General features: G+C 64.2%; 1 protein-coding gene across 1 annotated transcript in view; it reads right to left on the bottom strand.

Moving 5' to 3' along the window:
• Positions 1-23,393, bottom strand: part of LOC134433587 (neurexin-2-like) — a 45,867-nt gene that overhangs the window by 4,950 nt on the left and 17,524 nt on the right. Inside the window, 13 exon segments of the mRNA XM_063182403.1 lie at positions 108-427; positions 2,352-2,441; positions 4,990-5,161; positions 5,996-6,177; positions 14,003-14,122; positions 14,781-14,954; positions 16,000-16,190; positions 17,046-17,427; positions 18,874-18,993; positions 19,855-19,881; positions 21,798-21,998; positions 23,125-23,280; positions 23,283-23,393. Of these exon segments, the coding sequence (XP_063038473.1) occupies positions 108-427; positions 2,352-2,441; positions 4,990-5,161; positions 5,996-6,177; positions 14,003-14,122; positions 14,781-14,954; positions 16,000-16,190; positions 17,046-17,427; positions 18,874-18,993; positions 19,855-19,881; positions 21,798-21,998; positions 23,125-23,280; positions 23,283-23,393 (2,246 nt within the window).

Raw genomic sequence — 23,393 nt, 5'->3', positions numbered from 1 at the left:
ATTCCCCATTCCCCATTTACCTCTCCCAGTGCGCCCCATCCCCTAAACCCCCCCTACCCCCCATATCCAGACCCCAGACCCCCATTTCCCCCCCCCTCCCCATTTACCTGGGCGACGGTGTCGCGCAGGGTGGGCGAGCGCCCGCGGCGGGTGGTGGTCGTGGCCATGGTGGTGGTGGTCTCCATGATGGTGGTGGCCATGTCGGGGGGCGCGGGGGTGGCGCCGGGGGGCGCGGGGGGCGGCGGGGGGTCCCCCACGAGCCGCAGGTCCCCCTCGAGCCGCACGCGGGGGTGTCCCTCGGCCGCCAGCGCCAGCAGCTTCAGCCCGTTGTAGTAGAGCCCCGAGAGCTGCCCCTGGAAGGGGCGGCCGCGGTCCCGGCCCCCCACCCGCACGCGCGCCTGGCTGTTGAAGATGGTCAGCTGCCGGCCTGGGGAGGAGAGGGGGGGCTTGCTCACCTGGCACACTTGGTATTGGCACACCTGTGTCACCTGTGCCACCTGTGCTACCCCAACAATGTCACCTCATCCCCACACACATCCCCCCGGCTGGTGAAGATGGTCAGCTGCCGGCCTGCGGGGGAGAGGGGGTACTGGCACACCTGGTACTGGCACACCTGGCTCACCTGCGTTACCTGTGCTACCCTGACATTGGCACCCCATCACTGTGACCTCAACGCCATCACCCTGACACTGTCACCCCACACTCACACACCCCCCCATGAATGGAGAGGGGGGGCTTGCACACCTGGCACACCTGGCACACCTGGTACCGGCTCACCTGGCTCATCCTGACACTGTCACTCTGACACTGTCCCGTGGATGGACAGGGCAGCTGCACACCTGGCACGGCCTCACCCCACACCTGGCACGGCCTCACCCCACACCTGGCACACCTGGCACGGCCTCACCCCACACCTGGCACAGCCTTATCCCCACACCTGGCACACCCCCACACCTGGCACACCCCCACACCTGGCACACCCCCACACCTGGCACGCCCCCACGCTGCCCCACCTGCCTCACCCTGCCACGCCCACCCCCCACTGCCCCCCGCCCGCACACCTGGGCACACCTGGGTGTGCCTGGCACGAGGAGCTGCCCCGCCCCCCGCCCCCCCTCCCACCCCCACCCCCCTCCCCCCCGCGCAGTTAAAGGGACCCCAACGCCCCCCCGGCCCCCGGCTCCGCTCGGGCTCAATTCGGCCAATTTTGGGTCATTTGGGGCGGGGGGGGAGGGGCAGGGGCCCTGCGGGGCGGGGCCGGGGCGTGCGAGGCTGGGGCGGCTCCTGTGCACACCTGGACACACCTGTGCGCCTTCCTCACACACACCTGGCCTTGCTGCACACCTGGTGCACACCTGGTGAACACCTGGTGCACACCTGTCCTTGTGCACACCTGGTCCTGGTGCACACCTGGCACACACCCCAGCCTTGGTGCACACCTGTCCTGTGCACACCTGGTGCCATGGCTTTGATTTAGTGCACACCTGATGCACACCTGTCCTTGTGCACACCTGGCCCTGGTGCACACATGGTGCGCGTCCCAGCCATGGCACACACCTGGCGTACACCTGGTGTTCACCTGGCAGACACCTGGTGCACACCTGGCGCATGCCCCAGCCGTGGTGCACACCTGTCCTGTGCACGCCTGTCCTGCGCACACCTGACGCACACCAGTCCTGTGCACACCTGGCACACGCCCCAGCCGTGGTGCACACCTGTCCTGTGCACACCTGGCGCACGCCCCAGCCGTGGTGCACACCAGTCCTGCGCACACCTGGCGCAGCCCCGGCCCCGGGCAGTGCGGGGCAGGTGCGGGTTAGGGGGTTTAGCGGGTTTATGCGGCTTTAGGGGGGCTCTGGGCTCAGCGCGGTTTAGGGGGGCCGTTAGGTGCGTTAGCATCCCTTTAACCAGGTAATGAGGGGGCGGGGTAGGGGCTGGCCCCTCCCCCAACACCTGGGCTCCATCCCCGGACACCTGGGAGGGGTCCCTGGACAACGGGGTCCTCTGGGACCTGTGGCTCCGGGACACCTGTGGGGCCCAGGTGCTGCGACCCCCAAACATCGGGGTCCCAAACGCCGGGATCCCCGAACACCTGGGACCCCAAACAGGTGGGTCCCACACACCTGAATTCTCAGGTGTGGCGGTGCCCAGGTGTGGGAGCCTCCAGGTGTTGGGGGGATCCCAGACACTCCCCAAAATCAGCGGCTTCCAGACACCTGGGACCCCAAAAAAAAATCTCTGGGTGCCGGCCACAAGCGGGTGTGCCCAGGTGTGGGGAGCGCCCAGGTGTGTGGGGGACGGTGCCCAGGTGTGGGGGGTGCCCAGGTGTGGGGGGCGCTTGCTGCCGTTACCTTTGTCGAGCAGCCACTCATCGACCACCCGCCCCAGGCGGAAGGGGATGCGCTGCCGCGCCAGCGCCAGCCGCTCGCTGTCCCCGCTGCCTTCGGAGGGAGGAGAAGAGCGTTACGGGGACACGGGGCAGGGCACGGGGACACCGGCGCGGGGTGGCACTGGCGGGGGCATCGGCGGCGGCGGCACGGCCGTGTCACCGTGTCACGGGATGGTGGCACTGCGGCATTGGTGGTGGCAGCGGCGTCGTTGGTGTCACCAAGATGGGACCGTGGTGTCACTGTCAGCGGCATCGTTGGTGTCACCATCGATGTCGGCATGATGGGAGCGTGATCTCATTGTTAGTGGCGCTTTTGGTGTCACCAAGATGGGACCATGGTCTCAGTGGCATTGCTGGTGTCACCATGATGGGACTGTGGTGTCATTATTAGTAGCATCGTTGGTGTCATCATCAATGTCACCATGATGAGTCTGTGGTCTCAATGGCATCATTAGTGCCACCAAGATGGGACCATGGTCTCAATGGCATTGTTGGTGTCACCAGGATGGCACCATGGTGTCATGGTTAGTGACCAGTTAGTGGCACTCTTGGTGTCACCATCAGTGTCACCATGATAGGACTGTGGTCTCGTCATTGGTGTCACCATCAGTGTCACCAAGATGGGACCGCGGTCTCATTGTTAGTGGCACTTTTGGTGTCACCACGGTGGGATTGTGGCTTTGCCATTGGTGTCACCATCAGTGTCACCATGGTGGGACCACGGTCTCATCATTATTGGCACCATTGGTGTCACCATCAATGTCACCATGGTGGGACCATCATTACTGGCACCAATGATGTCACCATCAGTGTCAGCATGGTGGGACCGTGGTCTTGCCACTGTTGTCACCATCGGCATCACCAGTGGCACCATTTATGGCAGCCCGGTGTGGCCACAATGTCACCACGCTGTGACTGTGGCCTCATCCCTGGTGTCACCATCAGTGTCAACCATGATGGGATCACGGTGTCACCATGAACGTCACCATGGTGGGACAATGGTGTCACTGTCAGCGCCATCAGGGTGTGACCCATGGGTGCCACCATTGGCATCACGCTGGTGTGGCCACAGTGTCACCATCAGTGTCACCACCAGCGCCACCATGGTGGGATGGTGGCACAACCACCATGCCACCTTTAGTGTCACCACAGATGTCACCGGTGGTGCCACCATGCTGTGACCACGGTGTGACCATCAGTGTCACCATCAGTGTCACCACCACTGTGACCATGGTAGGACAGTGGCACAACCACCATGTCACCTTTAGTGCCACCACAGATGTCACCGGTGGTGCCACCATACTGTGACCATGCTGTGACCATGGTGTGACCATCAGTGTCACCATCAGTGCCACCACCAGTGCCACCATGGTGGGACAGTGGCACAATCACCATGCCACCTTTAGTGCCACCACAGATGTCACTGGTGGTGCCACCACGCCGTGACCACGGTGTCCCCACAGCCATGACGCCCCTGCTGATGTCCCCAGCCCTGGCCGTGGTGTCACCGGAGTGGGGGTGGCCCTGGGGGGGTTTATGTGGCCTTTAGGGGGGCATTAGCGGGGAAGGGGCGGGGAGGTGTGGCCGTGGGACCCCTCGTTAGCGCTGCCTCATTAGTGCCCTCGTTAGGGGGGGCCCTGGGGTGTCCCCAAGCACCTGGGGTGACCCCGGGGTGTCTGAAGGTGCCATGGGGGGCTTGGGGGGGCTCTGGGGGTGCCCTGGGGTCCCTACAAGTGCCATAGGGGTGTCCCAGGGGTGTCCCTGAGCACCCTGAGGTGCCTTGGGGTGTCCCTGTAGTGTGTCAAGGTGCCATAGGGGTGTCCCCAAGCACCTGGGGTGTCCCTTGGGTGTCTGGGGGAGCCCTGAGTGGTACCTGGGGGTACCTGGGGGATACCTGGGGGTACCTGTGGGGTCTGTAAGAGACCTGGGGGGTACCTGAATGGTACCTGGGGGGTACCTGGGGGTACCTGGGGCAGTCTGCAAGAGACCTGGGAACACCTGGGGAACACCTGTAGGGTCTGTAACAGACCTGGGGGTACCTGGGGGGTACCTGTGGGGTCTGTAAGAGCGCTGGGGGTACCTGGGGTGTACCCTGGGGAGATACCTGTGGTTCTCTAAGAGACTTGGGGGTACCTAGGGGGTACCCGGGGGTACCTGGGGGATACCTGTAGAATCTGTAGGAGCCCTGGGGAACACCTGTAGGGTTTGTAGAAGCCCTGGGGAACACCTGTAGTGTCAGTAACAGACCTGGGAGTACCTGGGGGTACCTGGGAGGTACCTGTAGGGTCTGTAGGAGCCCTGAGAAACACCTGGGGACACCTGTAGTGTCTGTAGGAGCCCTGGGGGTACCTGAGGAACACCTGTAGGGTTCTGTAAGAGAGCTTGGGGTACCTGGGGGTACCTGGGGAACACCTGTAGGGTTCTGTAGGAGCCCTGGGGGTACCTGGGGAACACCTGTAGGGTTCTGTAAGAGAGCTTGGGGTACCTGAGGGGTACCTGGGGAACACCTGTAGCGTCTGTAGGAGCCCTGGGGGTACCTGGGCCATCCCTGGGGGTGTCTCTGGGGGCCCTGGGGGTGCCCGGGGCGCGGCGGGGGGTACCTGGCGGGTAGCGCTCGTGCAGGGGGCCGCCGTCCACCTGGAGCGTGGCGTTGCCGCCGCTGCGCGTGAAGCGGACGACGTGGAAGCGCCCATCGCTGACGGCCGCCCCCCGCTCCTCCAGCGCGATGTCCTCGGTGCCCACGTTGAACAGGACCCCCACGGCCCCCTGAACCTGCAGGGTGGGCACAGGGGGCGCCGGTGGGTGCCGGTCCCCCCTCCCCCAATTCCCCCCCTGCACCCCAATTTTGGCCCCCGTTACAATGCAAAAAATTGCCAAATTTGACTTTTAGGAGGAACCCACAGAGCCCCACCCTTCCCAGACCCCCAAACCTCCTCAGGACCCCCAGACCCCAATTTTTTTTCCCATCCTGCAGAGCTTCAGGATGTCACCAAATCCAGCCTTTAGCAGGAAGCCCAGGAGCCCCCCATTAAACACGCTGCACCCCAATTTTGGCTGCTCTTATGAGGCAAAAAAATCGCCAAATTTGGCTTTTTACAAGAACCCATAGAGCTGCCCCCAAACCCTGCCAGGACCCCCAGACCCCAATTATTTCCTTCAGGATGTCACCAAATCCAGCCTTTAGCAGGAAGCCCCCCAGGACCCCCATTAACCCCCCTGCACCCCAATTTTGTCCCCTCTGCTGCTGTGGAGCTGAGGGAAGTCACCAAACCCAACCTTGACCAGGAGTCCCCCAAACCCCCCCAGGACCCCCATGAAACCCCCCCAACCCCTAATTCATGACGCAGAACTGCAGGAAATCACCAAGTCCAGGAACCCTTGGAGATCTTCTGGAGATCCCCAGCCCCCCCAGCACCCCCGTACCCCAATTTCTGACCGTCCCTTACAATGTGGAGCTGCAGGAAGCCACGAAGCCCTGCCGCGCTCTCCGTGCACAGGAACACTCCCAGACCCCCTAAACCCCCAGACCCCTAAACCCCCCCGTACCTGCAGCCCCTCCCAGCCCCTCCCAGCACCCCTGTACCCCAATTTTTTGCCCTCCCTTACGATGTGGAGCTGCAGGAAGTCGCCGAGGCCGGCCGCGCTCTCCACGCGCAGCAGCACCGCGTCGCGCTGCCGCGTGCTGAAGCCCAGGGCCAGGCGGTCAGCGCGGGTGCTGGGCCGGTCATTGGGGGGCCACGTGTAGGTGATCAGGGCCCCCCCCTTGCCGAAAATGTACGTGGTGCCCGCTGGGGGGGGGAGAGAGAGAAAAAAAATGGGGGGTCAGGGGGGCAAGAAAAGGGGAGTGAACCAGATCTGGGGGGAGATCAGGGGGTTGGGGGATTTGGGGGTCGCTGAGTGCAGGGGGACCCCCTGGAATTTGGGGACTCTGGGAGGGACCCCGGAGTTTGGGGGTGGATTGGGATATTTGGTGGGGGGGACCTCAGGGTTTATGGGGAATTCTGAATCTGGGGGGGTCCGTGACATCCCAAGGGGATTCTGAGGAATGGGGAGGGGTCTGAGAGCTTGGGGGGACATCTGAATTTGGGGGAGGGGCTGTGGGACCAGCAGGACCCCCCCCAATGTGTGGGGGGGTCCCTCTTGTCACCCTTCCCCCCCCCCAAATGGCCTTGCACGAGGGCTCAGGGTGCACAAACACATCCAAAATAGCCAAAAACACCTCAAAAACCCCAAAACAGCCAAACACACCCCAAAAATGCCAAACACACCCCAAAAATGCCAAACACACTCCAAAAATGCCAAACACACCCCAAAAAACACCAAACACTCCTAAAACCATCACCAATCACCTCAAAACCACCCAAACACCCCAAAACCACCACAAAACACCCAAACACACCCAAAAAACCCAAACACACCCCAAACCACTCCAAAACCACCTGAATGCACCCCAAAACCATCACAAAACGCCAATAAACACCCAAAACACTGCATGACCCCACAGGGTCCCCCCAAACCCGACCCGGGTCTGGCGTGAGGAGGAGGAAGAAGAGGAAGAGGAAGAGGGGGAGGAAGGCTGCTTCAGGTTCCCAAGGCGGTGAGGAGGAGGAGAAGGAGGAGAAGGAGGAAGAGGCGGTGACAGGGGAGGAGGAGGAGGGGGAGGAAGGCCAGGCTGAAGTACCCGCGAGCAGCTGGGGAGGAGGAGGAGGGTGAGAAACAGGAGGAGGGGAAGGAGGAAGAGGAGGAGGAGGAGGATGAAGGCTGTCCCACCTTCCCAAGGCAGTGAGAAGGAGGAGGAGGAGGAAGAGGAAGGAGGGGGAGGAGGAGAAGGAGGTGAAGGAGGAGGAGGAGGAAGAGGGGGAGGAAGGCCATCTGTGTCCCTGTCATGGTGAAGAGGAGGTTGAGGGAGTGTGAGGCTGAGGCTGATGATGATGATGATGATGATGGTTTTGGGGTCCCTGTGAGGATGAGGAAGGGGAAGGTTGATGAGGAGGGTGATGAAGGCTCACTGAGCTGGCTGTGGGTGAGGAAGCGCCAATGGATGGACATGGGGGGGAGGAGGAGGAGGATGAAGGTGATGGTGTTGAGGGTGATGAAGGCTCATTGTGGTGCCCATGGGTGAGGAAGGGCGATGGCGATGGGGAGGATGAGGAGGATGATGGTGAGTGGGATGAGGATGAAGATAAGGATGATGAGGAGGATGATGTGGACGATGATGTGGGTGATGATGAAGGCTCACCATGGCACACGTGGTTGGTGGCAATGGGGAGGGTAAAAAGGATGAGGATGAGGATGATAAGGAAGGTGAGGATGAGGAGGATGAGGATGGGGATGTTGAGGATGATGAGGAAGGTGAGGATGATGGTGAAGATGGTGATGGGGATGATGAAGGCTCACCATGGTGGCCACAGGTGAGGAAGGGCGCACGGTTGATGGCGATGGGAAGGATGAGGATAACGAGGTTGATGACAAGGGTGATGATGAAGGTGAGGATGATGAGGAAGATGAGGATGATGAGGAAGATGAGGAAGATGAGGATGATGAAGGCTCACTGTGGTGGCCACGGGTGAGGAAGGGCGCGCGGTTGATGGCCATGGGGAGGATGAGGATAAAGATGATGATGAGGATGATAAGGAAGGTGAGGATGATGACAATGAGGATGAGGATGATGAGGGCTCACCAGGGTGACCGTGGGTGAGGAAGGGAGCGTGGTTGATGGCGATGGGGAGGATGATGATAAGGATAATGATAAGGATGATAAGGATGATGAGGAAGGTAATGATGATGGTGAGGATGATGAGGGCTCACCATGGTGGCCACAGGTCAGGAAGGGCGTGCGGTTGATGGCCATGGGGAGGATGAGGATAAGGAGGATGATGATGATGATGATGATGATAAGGAAGGTAATGATGATGATAAGGAAGGTGAGGATGAGGAGGATGAAGATGAGGATGAGGAATGATGAAGGCTCACTGTGGTGGCCGCGGGTGAGGAAGGGCGTGTGGTTTATGGCCATGGGGAGGATGATGATGAAGATAAGGATGATAAGGATGATAAGGAAGGTGAGGATGATGATGACAAGGATGAGGATGAGGAGGGCTCACCGTGGTGGCCACGGGTGACGAAGGGCAAACGGTTGATGGCAATGGGGAGGATGAGGATAAGGAGGCTGATGATAAGGATGATGATGATGAGGATTATGATGATAAGGAAGGTGAGGATGATGATAAGGATGATAAGGAAGGTGAGGATGATGACAATGATGGTGAGGATGAGGAGGGCTCACTGTGGTGGCCGCGGTTGAGGAAGGGCGCGCGGTTGATGGCCATGGGGAGGATGATGATGATGATGACGATGATGTTGATAAGGAAGGTAATGATGATGATAAGGAAGGTGAGGATGATGACGATGAGGACGAGGATGAGGAGGGCTCACCGTGGTGGCCGCGGGTGAGGAAGGGCACGCGGTTGATGGCCATGGGGAGGATGAGGATAAGGAGGTTGATGATAAGGATGATGATGAGGATGATGATGATGAGGATTATGATGATAAGGAAGGTGAGGATGATGATAAGGATGATAAGGAAGGTGAGGATGATGACAATGAGGATGAGGACGATGACAATGAGGATGAGGATGATGATGACGAGGATGAGGACGAGGAGGGCTCACCGTGGTGGCCGCGTGAGGATGAGGACGAGGAGGGCTCACCGTGGTGGCCGCGGGTGAGGAAGGGCGCGCGGTTGATGGCGATGGGGAGGATGATGATGATGATGACGATGATGATGATAAGGAAGGTAAGGATGATGATAAAGAAGGTGAGGATGATGATGATGAGGGTGAGGACGAGGAGGGCTCACCGTGGTGGCCGCGGGTGAGGAAGGGCGCGCGGTTGATGGCGATGGGCGCCGTGCCGTGCCGCCCGTGGAAGTGGTGCACGTGGTGCGTGGTCGAGAGGCTGGAGGAGACGCGGGCGGGGCGGGCGGGGGGCACCAGCACCCCCAGCACCCCCAGCACCCCCAGCGCCCCCAGCGCCAGCACCCCCAGCGCCCCGGGGCCCCCCCGGCCCCCATCGGCCCCTCAGCGACCCCCCCCCATCCGGCAGCGCCGGGGGGACCCCAGCGAGGGGGACCCCAAATGGGGGGAGGAGCCCCCGGATGGAGATGGAGGGAGGGGGGAGAGAGGAGGGGGAAACCCCCGAATTTGGGGGGGGGAGGAGAGAGGGGAACCCCCAAACTGGGGGGGAAAGAGAGAGGGGAACCCCCAAACTGGGGGGGAGGAGAGAGGAACCCCAAATTGGGGGGGGGGGTGGACAAAAAGGGGTGAGCCCCCAAATTTGGGGGGGAAAAGAGTGAAAAACCACAAATCGGTGGGGGGAAAAAAGAGGGGAAAGCCCCAAATTTGGGGGGGCAGAAGGGGAGAACCCCCAAATTGGGGGGGTGAAAGAGAGAAAAGACCCCAAACTGGGGGGGTGAAAAGAGAGAGGAACCCCCGAATTTGGGGGTGGAAGGAGAGGGGGAAACCCCAAATTTGGGGGAGTGGAGGGAGAGGGGGGAACCCCCAAAGTGGGGAGGGGAAAGGAGAGAGGAACCCCCAAAGTGGGGGAAGGAGGAAGAGGGGGCAGCCCCTGAATTTGGGGGGGCTGAAAAAAGAGGGGAAAACCCCCAAACTGGGGGGGGTTAAAAGAGAAAGGAGCCCCCAAATTTGGGGGGTGGAAGGAGAGTGGGGCGCCCCCAAAATGGGGAGGTTAAAATAGAAGGGACCCCCAAACTGGGGGGGTGAGGGCGGGGAGGGAAAGGGGACCCCCGAAATGGATGGAGGAGGGGATGGGGGAGCCCCCAAATGAGGAGGGGGAGCCCCCAAATGAAGGGGGCGGTTCCCAAATGAGGGGGTGGAGGTGGGGGGGGGGGGAAAGGGGAGACCCCCAAAATGGGGAGGAAGTGAAAGGAGAGGGGGAGACCCCCAAAATGGGGATGGGGGTGAAGGGAGAGGGTCAGAGCCCCAAATGGGGTCTAGGGGGGATTGAACCCCAAAATGGGGGGGGGCTCCCGAATTGGGGGGTGGGAGAAGGAGAGGGGGAGCCCCAGTTAAAGAGGGGGGTGAGAACAGGGGGGGGGACCCCAAAATGAGGGGCTGGGGGTGAAGGGAGGGGGGCGACCCCAAAGGGGGCAGGGAGGAGGGTGAGACCCCCAAATGGGGGGAGAAGGGAGAGGGGGAGCCCCCAAAAGGGGGGTGGGGGGATTGAGAACCCCAAAAGGGGGGTCTGGGAAGGGCTGAACCCCAAAATGGGGGGCGGGCGGTGAGGGGAGGGGTTGTGCCCCAAAATGAGGCCCCGGGGGGAGGTTTGAACCTAAAATGGGGTTTGAGGGGGGGGTTGTACCCCAAAAGAGGGTCTAGGGGGGTGCTGAACCCCGAAATGGGGCTGGGGGGGATGGAGAGCCCAAAATTGCAATGGGGGGGGGGGCTTCAAATCAGCTCAAAAATGGGGAGGGGGGCGCAGTCCCAGTTCAACCCAACGTGAAGTTGGGGAAACCCCAAATCCCCCCCAAACCGGGGCCCTGGCTCACCCCAAAAGGGCCGGGGGGGGTCCCCGAATCTCCCCCCCCCCGCGTGGAGCTCAACGAGCCCAAAATCCACCCACGGGGCTGGGGGGGTGGGGGTGCCCGGATCACCCCGAAAATGGGGCTGGGGGAGGCCCTGAGAACCCCGAACCCCCCCAAAATAGCGGCGGGGGAGGGGGGCAAACCCCCCCTTAAATGGGTCTGGGGGAGGCAAATCCCCTCAAATAGAACCGGGGGGGCCCAATCACCCCAAGAGGGGCTGGGGGGGGGGGTGAACCCCTTAAAATGAGGCTGGGGGGGGGCACGAATCCCCCCAAAATGGGGCTGGGGGGGGATCGCCTGAATCTCCCCCTAAATCAGAGCTGGGGGGGGCCCAAACGGCCCCAAAATGGGGCTGGGGGTGGGGAGGGGGAGGGGGGGAGCGGCTCCCCCCTCCCCTAAAGAAGCGGCGGCGCCCCCAAAGGGCCCCGGGGGTCCCGACCCCCCTGGGCTGCGGGGCCGGGGGGTCCCGAGCGCCCCCCCCGCGGGGGGCTCTGATCCCCCCCCGGGGCTCAGCGCATGCGGGGGGGGGGCGCGGGGGGGCCCCGGGGCGGGGGGGCCAGGGCGGGGGGGGGCGCGGGGGGGGCTCAGAGGGGGTCGAGCATGGTCCGGTCCGGGGGGGGGGGGGCTCGGGGTGGGAAATGGGGGGGGGGGGATGCGGGATGTGGGGGTGGGAATTGAGGGGGGGGGGGGATGTGGGGCAGCAGCGATGCGTGTGGGGGGGTGGGAAATGTGGGGAGGGGGGATGCGGGATCGGGGGTGGGGGGGGGCGATGTGGGGCCGGGAAATGGAGGTGGGGGGGGGGGGGAGGATGAGGGATCGGGGGGGAGACGGAGCGGATTGGGGGGGGGGGGATATGGGGCGATTTATGGGGGGATAAATGGGAGATGTGGGGCGGGGGCTGCGGATGAGGATGGAGGGATGGGGATGAGGATGAGGATGAGGATGAGGATGAGGATGAGGATGAAGCGGGGGCTGTGCCGATGCCGGGGGGGCTCTGGCCTGGGCGGCGGCGGCGGCGCGGTGGGGGCCGGAGGCTCTCGGTGGGCCCGGTGTGGGGCCGGGGGGCGCCGCTGGGCCCGGGGGGCTCCGCCGGGGCCGCTGTGGGGCGGTGGGCGCGGGCGGCCGTGGGGCGGCGGCGGCGGCGGCTGCTGCAGCGGGAGGGGCGGGGGCGGGGGAGGGGCGGGGGGAGGGGCCGCGGGGGGAGGGGCCACGCGCGACCCACGAGGGGGAACCCACGGAGCGACCCCCACCCCCCCCCGACTGTGGGGAGCCCCATAGAGACCCCCCAGGAGCCACGGAGGGGTCGCCGGACCCACGGAGCCACCCGTGGGGACAATCGCGGACAATCGGGGCTCGGGGGGCACCCACGGAGCCCCCCCGCGACACCGGAGCCCCGCACGGAGCTGTGCCCGTGCCCCACAGCGACCCACGGCGGGGTCACCCCCACCCGGGTCCGGGTCCCCACAGCCCCACGGGGACACCGGGATCGGGTCGGCCCCACGGAGCGGCCCAAAGCCCCCCCGGGACCCCCAGGCAGGTGTGGGGCAGAGGGTGGGGCTGCCTGGGACTCACCTGGATGGGGGGACAAGGGGGGACAGGGGACAAAGGGGACATTGGGACACGGGGGGGACACGGGGGGACACCCGGACATGGGGGAAATTGGATATGGGGGGACAAGGGGGGACAGGGGACAAAGGGGGACACTGGGGGACACCCGGACATGGGGGGGGCGTGGGGGGGTCCTGACCCCCCCACCGTGAGGGACACAGGTGTGGCACGTGCTGCCACCTGTCCCTCGATAGGGGACAGAGCCACCCCGGGGCAGGGACACGTGTGTCCCTCGTGTCCCTCGTGTCCCTCGTGTCCCTGGTGCGACAGCCCCGGGGGGACACGGAGCCCTCGTGCCAGGCGCAGGTGGCACAGGTGTGGCACAGGTGACACCCGCGGTGCCACCCGCCCTCCTTAAGGGCCGCCATGGGGGCCACCAAGGAAGGGACGGAGCCACCTCGGCGAGGGACACTTGTCCCGTTTGGGGACACCACGGCCCGTGCCAGGGTCACGCAGCGAGGGGACAAGGGCCACCCGTGCCCCCTGCTCGCTCCTGGGGGCTCCTGGGGTCCCCCCGCTGTGGGGGACAGGGGATCCCCCCGGTGTGGGGTGTCCCCCACCCACCCTGGACCCCTGAGCTCCTTGTGTGTCCCCTGAGCCACCCGTGCCACTCTGTGCCCCCCACTCAGACTGGGCACAGCTGCCCCAAATCTCCCTGTGCCCCCAAATTCCCTCTGTGGCCCCCAAATTCCCCCTGAGCCCCCCACTCAAACTGGGCACAGCCCCCCCTCTGAGCCCCTCGAGCCTTCCCGAGCCCCCCAAATCACCTCGTGCCCCCCACTCAGATAGGGCACAGTTGCCCCTTTGAGCCCCCCAAAACTTCCTGAACCCCCAAGCCCCCCAGAGCCCCCCACTCAAACTTGGCACAGCCACTTCCCTGAGCCCCCCAAACCCTCCCAAGCCCCCCAAATCCCCCCTGGGCCCCCCACTCACTCTCAGCACAGCCACTGCCCCGAGCCCCCCAAGTTCCTCCAAGCCCCCCAAACCCTCCCAAGCCCGGAGGGCCCCCCAAGCCCCCCCCTCACGCTCGGCACAGCCACTCCCCAAGTTCCTCTGAGCCCCCCAAAACCCCTCAAATCCTCCCTGGCTCCCCACTCAACTTGGCACAGCCACTCCCACGATCCTCCCAAACCCTCCCAAGCCCCCCAAAACCCCCCAAGCCCCTCAGAGCCCCCCCACTCAAACTTGGCACAGCCACTCCTCCAAGCCCCCCAAGCCCCCCAAAACTCCCCAAGCCCCTCAGAGCCCCCCACTCACGCTCGGCACAGCCACTCCCCCAAGCCCCCAAGCCCCCCAAAACTCCCCGAGCCCCTCAGAGCCCCCCACTCACGCTCGGCACAGCCACTCCCCAAGCCCCCCAAGCCCCCCAAAACTCCCCGAGCCCCTCAGAGCCCCCCACTCACGCTCGGCGCAGCCGGCCCCCCCGAAGGCCGTCATGCTGCAGTCGCAGGTGAAGCCGTCCCACTGCTGCAGGCAGACGCCCCCGTGGGCACACGAGTCCTCGGCGCACGTCGTGCTGGGGCCTGAGGGGCACCGGGCTCGTGGGGACCCCCCCCAGGCTCCCCCAAACCCCTAGGGGGGCTCTCGATGGGGTTTTCGTGGCACTAAATCCCCTCCTCCTTCTGTCTTTGTGCGCCCCCCTGTTCCTCAAATCCCCCGTGGACAGCTCGTTGTGCCCCCCCACCCCGAGCCCCCTGCCCACCTGTGCGCCCCCCTCCCCAAACCTGGTGGAAAAGTCCCGAACACCCCCCAAAAAAAATGTCCCAGACACCCTCAGACCCTCTGCCCCCTTAACCCCCCCAGTGCCCCCCAATTCTCATTGTCCAGCCCCCCCCCTCACATCCCCCACGTCCCAAAGACCCCAGACCCCCCAGTGCCCCCCAATTCTCATTGTCCCAGCCCCCCCCTCACATCCCCCACATCCCAAAGACCCCAGACCCCCCAGTGCCCCTAATTCTCATTGTCCCAGCCCCCCCCTCATATCCCCCACGTCCCAAAGCCCCCAGACCCCCCAGTGCCCCCCAATTCTCACTGTCCAACCCTCTCCTCACATCTCCCCTACTTTGAAGCCCCCAGACCCCCAGTGGCCCCCATTTCTCACCGTCGCAGCCCCTCCTCACGTCCCCCCGCACCTTGCAGCCCCAGACCCCCCCAGAACCCCCAGTGCCCCCCATTTCTCACCGTCGCAGCCCCTCCTCACGTCCCCCACGCGTCTCAGGGCGTCCCCCAGCAGGTCGGGCAGGCGCCCGTTGAGGTCCAGCGAGGCCAGGCAGCCCCGGAAGCCCCCCCGGGAGGCCACGAGGCGCGGGAGGCGCCCCAGGAGCCCCGGGCTGACCCCCCCGACGTACAGCTCACCTGGGGGGGGGGCACGGGGGGGTCACCCGGGGGGCGCCGAGGGCTCTGTGCACCTCGGGAGAGCCCCCCCGGCCTGGGGGGTCACCCATGGGAGAGCCCCCCCCTCCATATCTCATTGTCTTCACCCCCCACCTGGTGTCCAGGTGCACCTGGGGGACACCTGGGACACACCTGGGGGGCACTCAGGTGGTGAGGGGACATTCTGCTGTGGGGTGACCCCTCCCATCCACACCGGGACCATCCCTGCACCTCTGCCCTCCCTCAGGTGTCACCCAGGTGTCATCCAGATGTGTCCCAGGTGGTCCCAGGTGATCCCAGATGTCACCCAGGTGTCATCCAGGTGTGTCCCAGGTGGTCCCAGGTGATCCCAGATGTCACCCAAATGTCATCCAGGTGTGCCCCAGGTGATCCCAGGTGCCCCAGGTGTGCCCCCAGGTGTCCCCCCAGGTGTCACCCTGGGGCTGGAGGCCACAAGTTGCCTTCCTGGGCTGGGTCAAGGGGTACCTGTCCATGCCCTCCACGGGTACCCCCACACCTGTTATGGTCCCAAGGTGTCCCCAGGTGTGTCCCACCTGTCCCCATGTCTCACCCTTGAGCTGCGGCCCGTGGGCGCCCTGCCTGTGCTGGGTCACGGGTACCCACACACCCACACCCACACACCGTATCCTCTCCCAGCTGTCCCCAGCTGTCCCCAGGTGTGTCCCAGCTGTCCCCAGGTGCCCCCCGTGTCTCACCCTTGAGCTGCAGCCCGCGGGCGCCCTGCCCGTGCTGGGTCACAGGTACCCACACACCCACACCCACACACTGTATCCTCTCCCAGCTGTCCCCAGCTGTCCCCAGTGTGTCCCCAGGTGTGTCCCAGCTGTCCCCAGGTGCCCCCCGTGTCTCACCCTTGAGCTGCAGCCCGCGGGCGCCCTGCCCGTGCTGGGTCACGGGTACCCACACACCTGTACCCTCCCTTAGGTGTCCCCCAGGTTATCCCAGCTCTCCCCAGGTGTGTCCCCAGGTGTGTCCCAGCTGTCCCCAGGTACCCCCAAGGTCTCACCCTTGAGCTGCAGCCCGCGGGCGCCCTGCCCGTGCTGGGTCACGGGTCTCCCGTCCACGCGCAGCGCGTGCAGGGTCCCCCCCTCGCGCGCCACGGCCACCTCGTGCCAGCGCCCGTCGTGCAGCGGCTGCTCCGAGTTGCCCTTCATGAGCGAGGGGCCCTCGCCCAGGTCGAACACGTAGTGGATGTACCTGCGAAAAGGGGGCGGGGCCTCGTTTGGGCGTGGCCTCGTTTGGGCGTGGCCTCTCACCTGGGGAAGGGGCAAAGGGACACACCCCCCCCCTAATTCCCCAATAACAACGGTGGGGGTGTGGCCACAGTTGGGTGTGGTCGTTATGGGCGTGGCCTGAGCCAGGAGGAGGAGCTTGTGACATGGGGGTGGAGCTTAAGGGTGGGTGGGGAGTGGTCCCTGAGGGGTGAGGGGGTCACAAGGTCCGAAAAGGTTCAGAAGGTCCCCAGGGGGGTTATGGGGTCCCCAAGGCCCCCCTGGTGTCCCCAGAGCATCCAGGAGGTCCCCAGGAGGTCCCCAAGGTCCCCAGGACCTCCCACATATCCCAGGTGGTCTCTGACATCCCCTGGAGGTCCCCAAGGTCCTCAGGAGGTCCCCAAAGTCCTCAGGACCCTCAGAAGGTCCCAGGTGTTTTCTGAGCTCCCTGAGACCCCCAAAGACCCCATAGGTGTCCCCAAGATCTGGGAAGGTTCCTGAGCTCCCCAGCAAGGCCGTGGGGTCCCCCAGATCCCCGAGCTCCCCACCAGGACTGTGATGTCCCCAAGGTCCCCAGCAGGGCTGTGCTGTCCCCAAGGTCCCCAGCAGGGCCATGGTGTCCCCAAGGTCCCCACCAGGACTGTGATGTCCCCAAGGTCCCTGAGATCCCCACCAGGACTGTGATGTCCCCAAGGTCCCCACCAGGACTGTGATGTCCCCAAGGTCCCAGCAGGGCCATGGTGTCCCCAAGATCCCCACCAGGACTGTGATGTCCCCAAGCTCTCTGAGCTCCCCAGGACGTCCCCCCAATGTCCCCCAGTGTCCCTCGGTGTCCCCTCACCCCTTGACCAGCTCGACCACCAGGAAGTCGGAGCCGCTGCCGCCGTTGAAGAGGATGAGGCCGTCGGGCGCCGTGGTCTTGAACTGGAAGAAGAGGTGGAAGGAGGAGAAGGCCTGGAGCGTGGCCAGCGCCACGTAGGAGCCGCGGCCGCCGAAGGCCACCGGGTCGGCCACGATGGCGCGGCGGCCGAAGCGCGCGTTGAGCTCGCAGGAGCTGATGTCGCCGTCGCGGCACAGGTCCAGGTAGGGCAGCCCGTTGAAGACCAGCCCGCTCAGGTGGCCCAGGAAGTTGGACGGGACCACGGCCAGGAAGCGGCGCTCGGTGACGATGCCGGTCTCGATGTTGTGGAACTCCAGGCGGGTGTGGGAGCCCGACAGCTGTCCTGAGGGTGTGGGGGACACGGGGGTGGCACCGGGAGCATGAGGGCTGGTGGCGGCCACCACGCCATGGGTCTGTTGGTCTCATGGACCTACAGGCTGTGGGTGGTGTCCTCACAGGGCTGGTGAGCTTGTCCCTGTGCGCCCGTGTCCCCAAGGACCTCCATCCATGTTCTCATGGATCTTCATCCATGTTCTCATGGACCTTCATCCCTGTCCCCATGGTTTGATGTCCCCATGGACCTTTATCCATGTTCTCATGGACCTTCATCCATGTTCTCATGGATTCCTGTCCCATGGACCTTCATCCTGTCCCATGGATCTTCATTCTGGTTTTCATGGACCTTCATCCCTGTCCCCAGGGACCTTCATCCCTATCCCCATGGATCCCTGTCTCCAATGACCTTCATTCATGTCCCCATGGATTCCTGTCCCATGGACCTTCATCCCTGTCCCCATGGTTCCATGCCCCATGGGCCTTCATCCCTGTCCTCACAGACCTTCACCCATGTTCTCATGGGCCTTCATCCCTGTCCCCATGGTTTGATGTCCCCATGGACCTTCATCCATGTTCTCATGGATCCCTGTCCCATGGACCTTCACCCCTGTCCCCATGGGTCTTCATTCTGGTTTTCATGCATTTTCATCCCTGTCCCCATGGACTTTCATCCATGTTCTCATGGACCTTCATCCCTGTCCCCATGTCCCTGGTCACCATGTCCTCAAGCACCAATGTCTCCAGGAACCTTCATCCATGTTCTCATGGACCTTCATCTCTGTCCCTGTGGTTCCATGTCCCCAAGCCCCAGTATTCCCATGGACCTTCATTCTGGTTCTCATGGACCTTCATCCCTGTCCCATTGTTCCATGTGCCCTGGACCTTCATCCCTGTCCCCATGGACTTTCATGTCCCCATGGACCTTCATCCCTGTCCCCATGGACCTTCATCCTTGTCCCCATGGACCTGGTCACCATGTCCCCAAGCCCCAGTGTCCCCATGGACCTTCATCCATGTCCCCATGGACCTTCATCCCTGTCCCCATGGATCCCTGTGCCCTGGACCTTCATCCCTGTCCCCATGGATCCCTGTCCCATGGACCTTCATCCCTGTCCCTGTGGTTCCATGTCCCCAAGCCCCAGTGTCCCATGGACCTTCATCCCTGTCCCCATGGACCTTCATCCTTGTCCCCATGGACCTGGTCACCATGTCCCCAAGCCCCAGTGTCCCCATGGACCTTCATCCATGTCCCCATGGACCTTCATCCATGTCCCCATGGATCCCTGTGCCCTGGACCTTCATCCCTGTCCCCATGGACTTTCACGTCCCTGTGGACCTCCATCCCCATCCCACGTTCCTGCAGCCCCACTGACCACGTCCCCACGGGTCTGAGCACCCCGGTGTCCCCAGGAGCCCAGGCCGAGGTGCCCCCGCCCCGTCCCCGCGGTGTCACCTTCGACGGTGACGTTGTCCACGGCGAGCTGGAGGCTGCGCCCGCGCCGGGCCACCCGCACCGAGTGCCACTCGTTGTCATCCAGCCGCTGCCCCGCGAACAGAGTCTCGGGGCCCTTGCCTGGGGGCAGCAGGGACAGCGGTGACACCGGGGACACCGGGGACATTGGGGACAACCGGTGGCATTGGGGACATTGGGGACAGCGGGGACAGCGGGACACCAGGGACACTGGGGACAGTGGGGACACCAGGGATACGGGACAGCGGTGACACGGGGACAGCCGGGGACATTGGGGACAACCGGTGACATTGGAGACATTGGGGACATTGGGGATACTGGGACACCGGGGACAGCAGGGACATCAGGGACAGCGGTGACACCGGGGACACCAGGGACATTGGGGACACCAGTGACACCAGGGATACTGGGGGCATCAGGGACACCGGGGACATTGGGGACATTGGGGACAACCGGGACACCAGGGATACTGGGGGCATCAGGGACACCAGGGACATTGGGGACATTGGGGACAACCGGTGACATTGGGGACAACCAGTGACATTGGGGACACCAGGAACATTGGGGGACACCGGGGACACTGGTGGCACCAGGGACACCAGGGACACCGCTGTCCCCCGGGGTTTTTTTGGGGGGTTTTGGGGGTGTTTGGGGCAGTTTTGGGGGTGTTCATGGGGGTGTTTTGGGGGTGTTCATGGGGGGGTTTGGGTGCCAGGTATCCCAGGGAGGTTGGGCTGTTTGGGGGTGTCCCGGGGGTGTCCCCAGGGGTGTCCCCGGGGGGTTTTGGGGGCCGTTTTGGGGTTGTTTGGGGCAGTTTTGGGGCAGTTTTGGGGGCATTTGGGGCATTTTTAGGGGTGTTCATGGGGGGGGTTTTGGGAGCTGGATATCCCAGGGGGTTTTGGGGGTGTCCCGGGGGTGTCCCGGGGGTGTCCCGGGGTGTCCCGGGGCAGGGGTGGCACTTACTGGGGTGACAGCCCACGCGGACACAGTCTGGGGAGAGAAGACTCGGGTCAGGCCCTTCGCAGCCGCCGCCAGGGGGCGCCCCGGGGACGGGGGGAGCGGCCGGGGAGGGGGGCGAGGTGCCAGAGAGGGGAACTGGGGGGACTGGGATGGACTGGGATGGGATGGGATGGGATGGGATGGGATGGGATGGGATGGGATGGGAATGGATTGGGATGGGATGAGTGGGAATAGGATGGGACTGGGATGGACTGGGAGGGACTGGGATGGGATGGGATGGGATGGGATGGGATGGGATGGGATGGGATGGGATGGGATGGGATGGGATGAGTGGGAATAGGATGCGACTGGGAGGGACTGGGAGGGATTGGGATGGACTGGAAGGGACTGGGATGGGACTGGGAATGGGATGAACTGGGAGGAACTGGGATGGGACTGGTTCAGGGGGTCTCTGGCACCTCGCGGGGGGTCCCGGCCGCCCTGAGGGCCCAGCCCGGGGGGATCTGGGGGGATCCGGGGGGATCTGGGGGATCCCACCCAGGGCTGGGCCCCCCTCGTCAACCGCTGCGGGGCGGGGGGGGGCAAACACCGGGACCCGGGGGGGGCCCCCAATCCCATGGGGGGTCCCCAATCCTTTTGGGGATCTCCAGCCCCATTGGGGGGGTCCCCAACACCTTTGGGGGCTCCCCAATCCCATGGGTGGGGGGGGTCCGCATCCCTTTGGGGGATCTCCAACCCCTTTGGGGGGTTCCCCAATCCCAAGGGGGGGGTCCCCACCCCACAGAGCACCTGCAGCCCCTCGAGGGGGTTCCCCCCCAATGCAAGGGGCTGCAGGAGGGGTCCCCAACCCTTGGGGGTCCCCAATCCTCTGGGGGGGACCCTCAGCCCCTTTGGGGGGGTCCCGGCACTGTGCCCCAAGTGGCAGCGGGGGGGTCACGAAGGCCCCAATCCCGCAGGGAGGGGGGAATTGGGGACACCGAGGTGGCTCTGGTGACAATCAGGGCCAGTTTGGGGGACACAGGTGCGATTCTGGGGGGGCCCAAGCACCATTTTTGGGTCCTGGGCACCTTTGGCGGATGTTTTGGGGTCCCAGGCGCCAATTTGACAATTTTGGGATCACAAAAACCAACCCCGACACCATTATGGGACCTGGACGCTCTTTTTGGGGTCCCAGACATGAACTTGACAATTTTAGGGCCAGCAGAACTGACCTGGGCACCATTTTGGGGTCCTGACCATCATTCTGGGCTCCCAGGCACCAACTTTGGGCCATTTTTGGGCCACAAGAATTTTTGGGGATGTTTAGGGATCCCAAGAATCATTTTTGGGGTCATAAGAACCGGCTTGGGCACCAATCTTGGGTCCTGAGCATCACTGTGGAGCACTATGACCACTTTGGGGATCCCAGACACCATTTTAGGGTCCCAGACAATATTTGGGGATCCCAGACACCATTTTAGGGTCCCAGACAATATTTTGGGGTCCCAGGCTCCATTTTGGATCCCAGACAATATTTTGGGGTCCCAGATGCCATTTTGGGGTACCAGGAACCATTTTAGGGTTCCAGGCCCTATTTTGAGATCTCAGGCGCCATTTTAGGGTCCCAGACACCATTTTGGGGTCCCAGGCTCCATTTTAGAATCCCAGACAATATTTTGGGCTCCCAGACAATATTTTGGGGTCCCAGGAACCATTTTGAGGTCCCAGACAATATTTTGGGGTCCCAGGAACCATTCTGGGGTTCCACACACCATTTTAAGGCCCCAGACACCATTTTGGGGTCCCAGACACCATTTTGGGGCCCCAGTCCCTATTTTGGCCCTTCTGGCACGACCAGACCCAACTCGGGCCCCGTTTTGGGGAGGGTTTGGGGACATTTCAGGGACACTTCGGGGACGTTCCGGGGTTCATCCGGGGGGGTCTCCGCGGGGTCTCGGGGGGCTCACCCAGGTTGAGGGTGAGCTTCATGCGCCCCCCGTCCAGCTCGAGGCGCAGCGTGTCGGCCGAGTGGCGCGAGGTGGTGGCCAGGACGAGGCCGAAGGCTCGGGGGGACATGAAGCGCAGGGACACGTCCTCGGCCTCGGTCTGCTCGCCCGGCACCTGCACCTTCAGGTACATGCTGCCGTCGTAGCTCAGCACGGCTGCCTCTGCGGGGACAGGGACGCGTCTGTCACCCTGGGCACGGCCGCCTCCGGTGTGCCCAGGTGTGCCCAGGTGTGCCCAGGTGTGCCCAGGTGTGCCCAGGTTTGCCCAGGTGTGCCCTGGTGTGCCCAGGTGTGCCCAGGGTGTCCCCAGGGTGTCCCCAGGTGTGCCCAGGGTGTCCCCAGGGTGTCCTCAGGTGTGCCCAGGTGTCCCCAGGTGTCCCCAGGTATCCCAGGTGTCCCCAGGTGTCCCCAGGTATCCCAGGTGTCCCCAGGGTGTCCCCAGGGTGTCTCCAGGGTGTCCCCAGGGTGTCCCCAGGTATCCCCAGGTGTCCCCAGGATATCCCCAGGTATCCCCAGGGTGTCCCCAGGTATGCCCAGGTGTGCCCAGGGCATTTCCAAGAGCCCTACCCCAGGCAGGTGCTGTGTGAGCACCACACCGTGTTGGGGACAAGTGACATTGCCACCAGGTGCCACCCCCTGGGACTGGCCGCCCAACTCTGGGGGAGCCACCCAGGTGTCCCAAGGGGGGTTCAGGTGCTCTCAGCTCCGGGTGCTCAGGAGGTGCCACCCCCTCTGTCCCCACGTGTCCCCCCCTGTGTCCCCACGTGTCCCCTCACCTGTCTCGCAGCGCGGCCCCAGGTAGGGATGCCCTAAACCCCCGCAGCCCCCTCTGCAGCTCACCCAGGTGCTCAGGAGGTGCCACCCCCTCTGTCCCCACGTGTCTCCCCCTCTGTCCCCCTGTGTCCCCACGTGTCTCCCCCTGTGTCCCCACGCGTCCCCACGTGTCCCCACGTGTCCCCGTGCCCCCTCACCTGTCTCGCAGCGCGGCCCCAGGTAGGGATGCCCTAAACCCCCGCAGCCCCCTCCGCAGCTCACCCAGGTGCTCAGGAGGTGCCACCCCCTGTGTCCCCACGTGTCTCCCCTGTGTCCCCACGCGTCCCCACATGTCCCCACGCGTCCCCGTGTCCCCTGACCTGTCTCGCAGCGCGGCCCCAGGTAGGGATGCCCTAAACCCCCCCAGCCCCCTCCGCAGCTCACCCAGGTGCTCAGGAGGTGCCACCCCCTCTGTCCCCACGTGTCTCCCCCTCTGTCCCCACGCGTCCCCACGTGTCCCCACGTGTCCCCTGACCTGTCTCGCAGCGCGGCCCCAGGTAGCCGGTGCCGCGGCAGTCGCACACGAAGCGGTTCCAGCCCTCCCGGCAGGCGCCCCCGTTGCGGCACGGGCCGCTGGCGCACAGCCGGGGGGGGTCCCTGGCGCAGAGCGGGGCGACCCCGGAGCGCCCCCCGCGCCCAGCAGCGCCCGCACGTCGCGGCTCCGCCCGTCCACGAACAGGTCCCGCACGCAGCCCACGAAGCCGAGGCGCAGCCCCGCGGCCCAGAGCTCGGGGGGCGCGGGGG

Source organism: Melospiza melodia, unplaced genomic scaffold (genome assembly GCF_035770615.1).
Source record: "Melospiza melodia melodia isolate bMelMel2 unplaced genomic scaffold, bMelMel2.pri scaffold_208, whole genome shotgun sequence".
NCBI lineage: Eukaryota > Metazoa > Chordata > Aves > Passeriformes > Passerellidae > Melospiza > Melospiza melodia.
The sequence above is the reverse complement of the archived record's forward strand: the minus strand, read 5'-3'. Positions and strand labels throughout refer to the sequence as shown.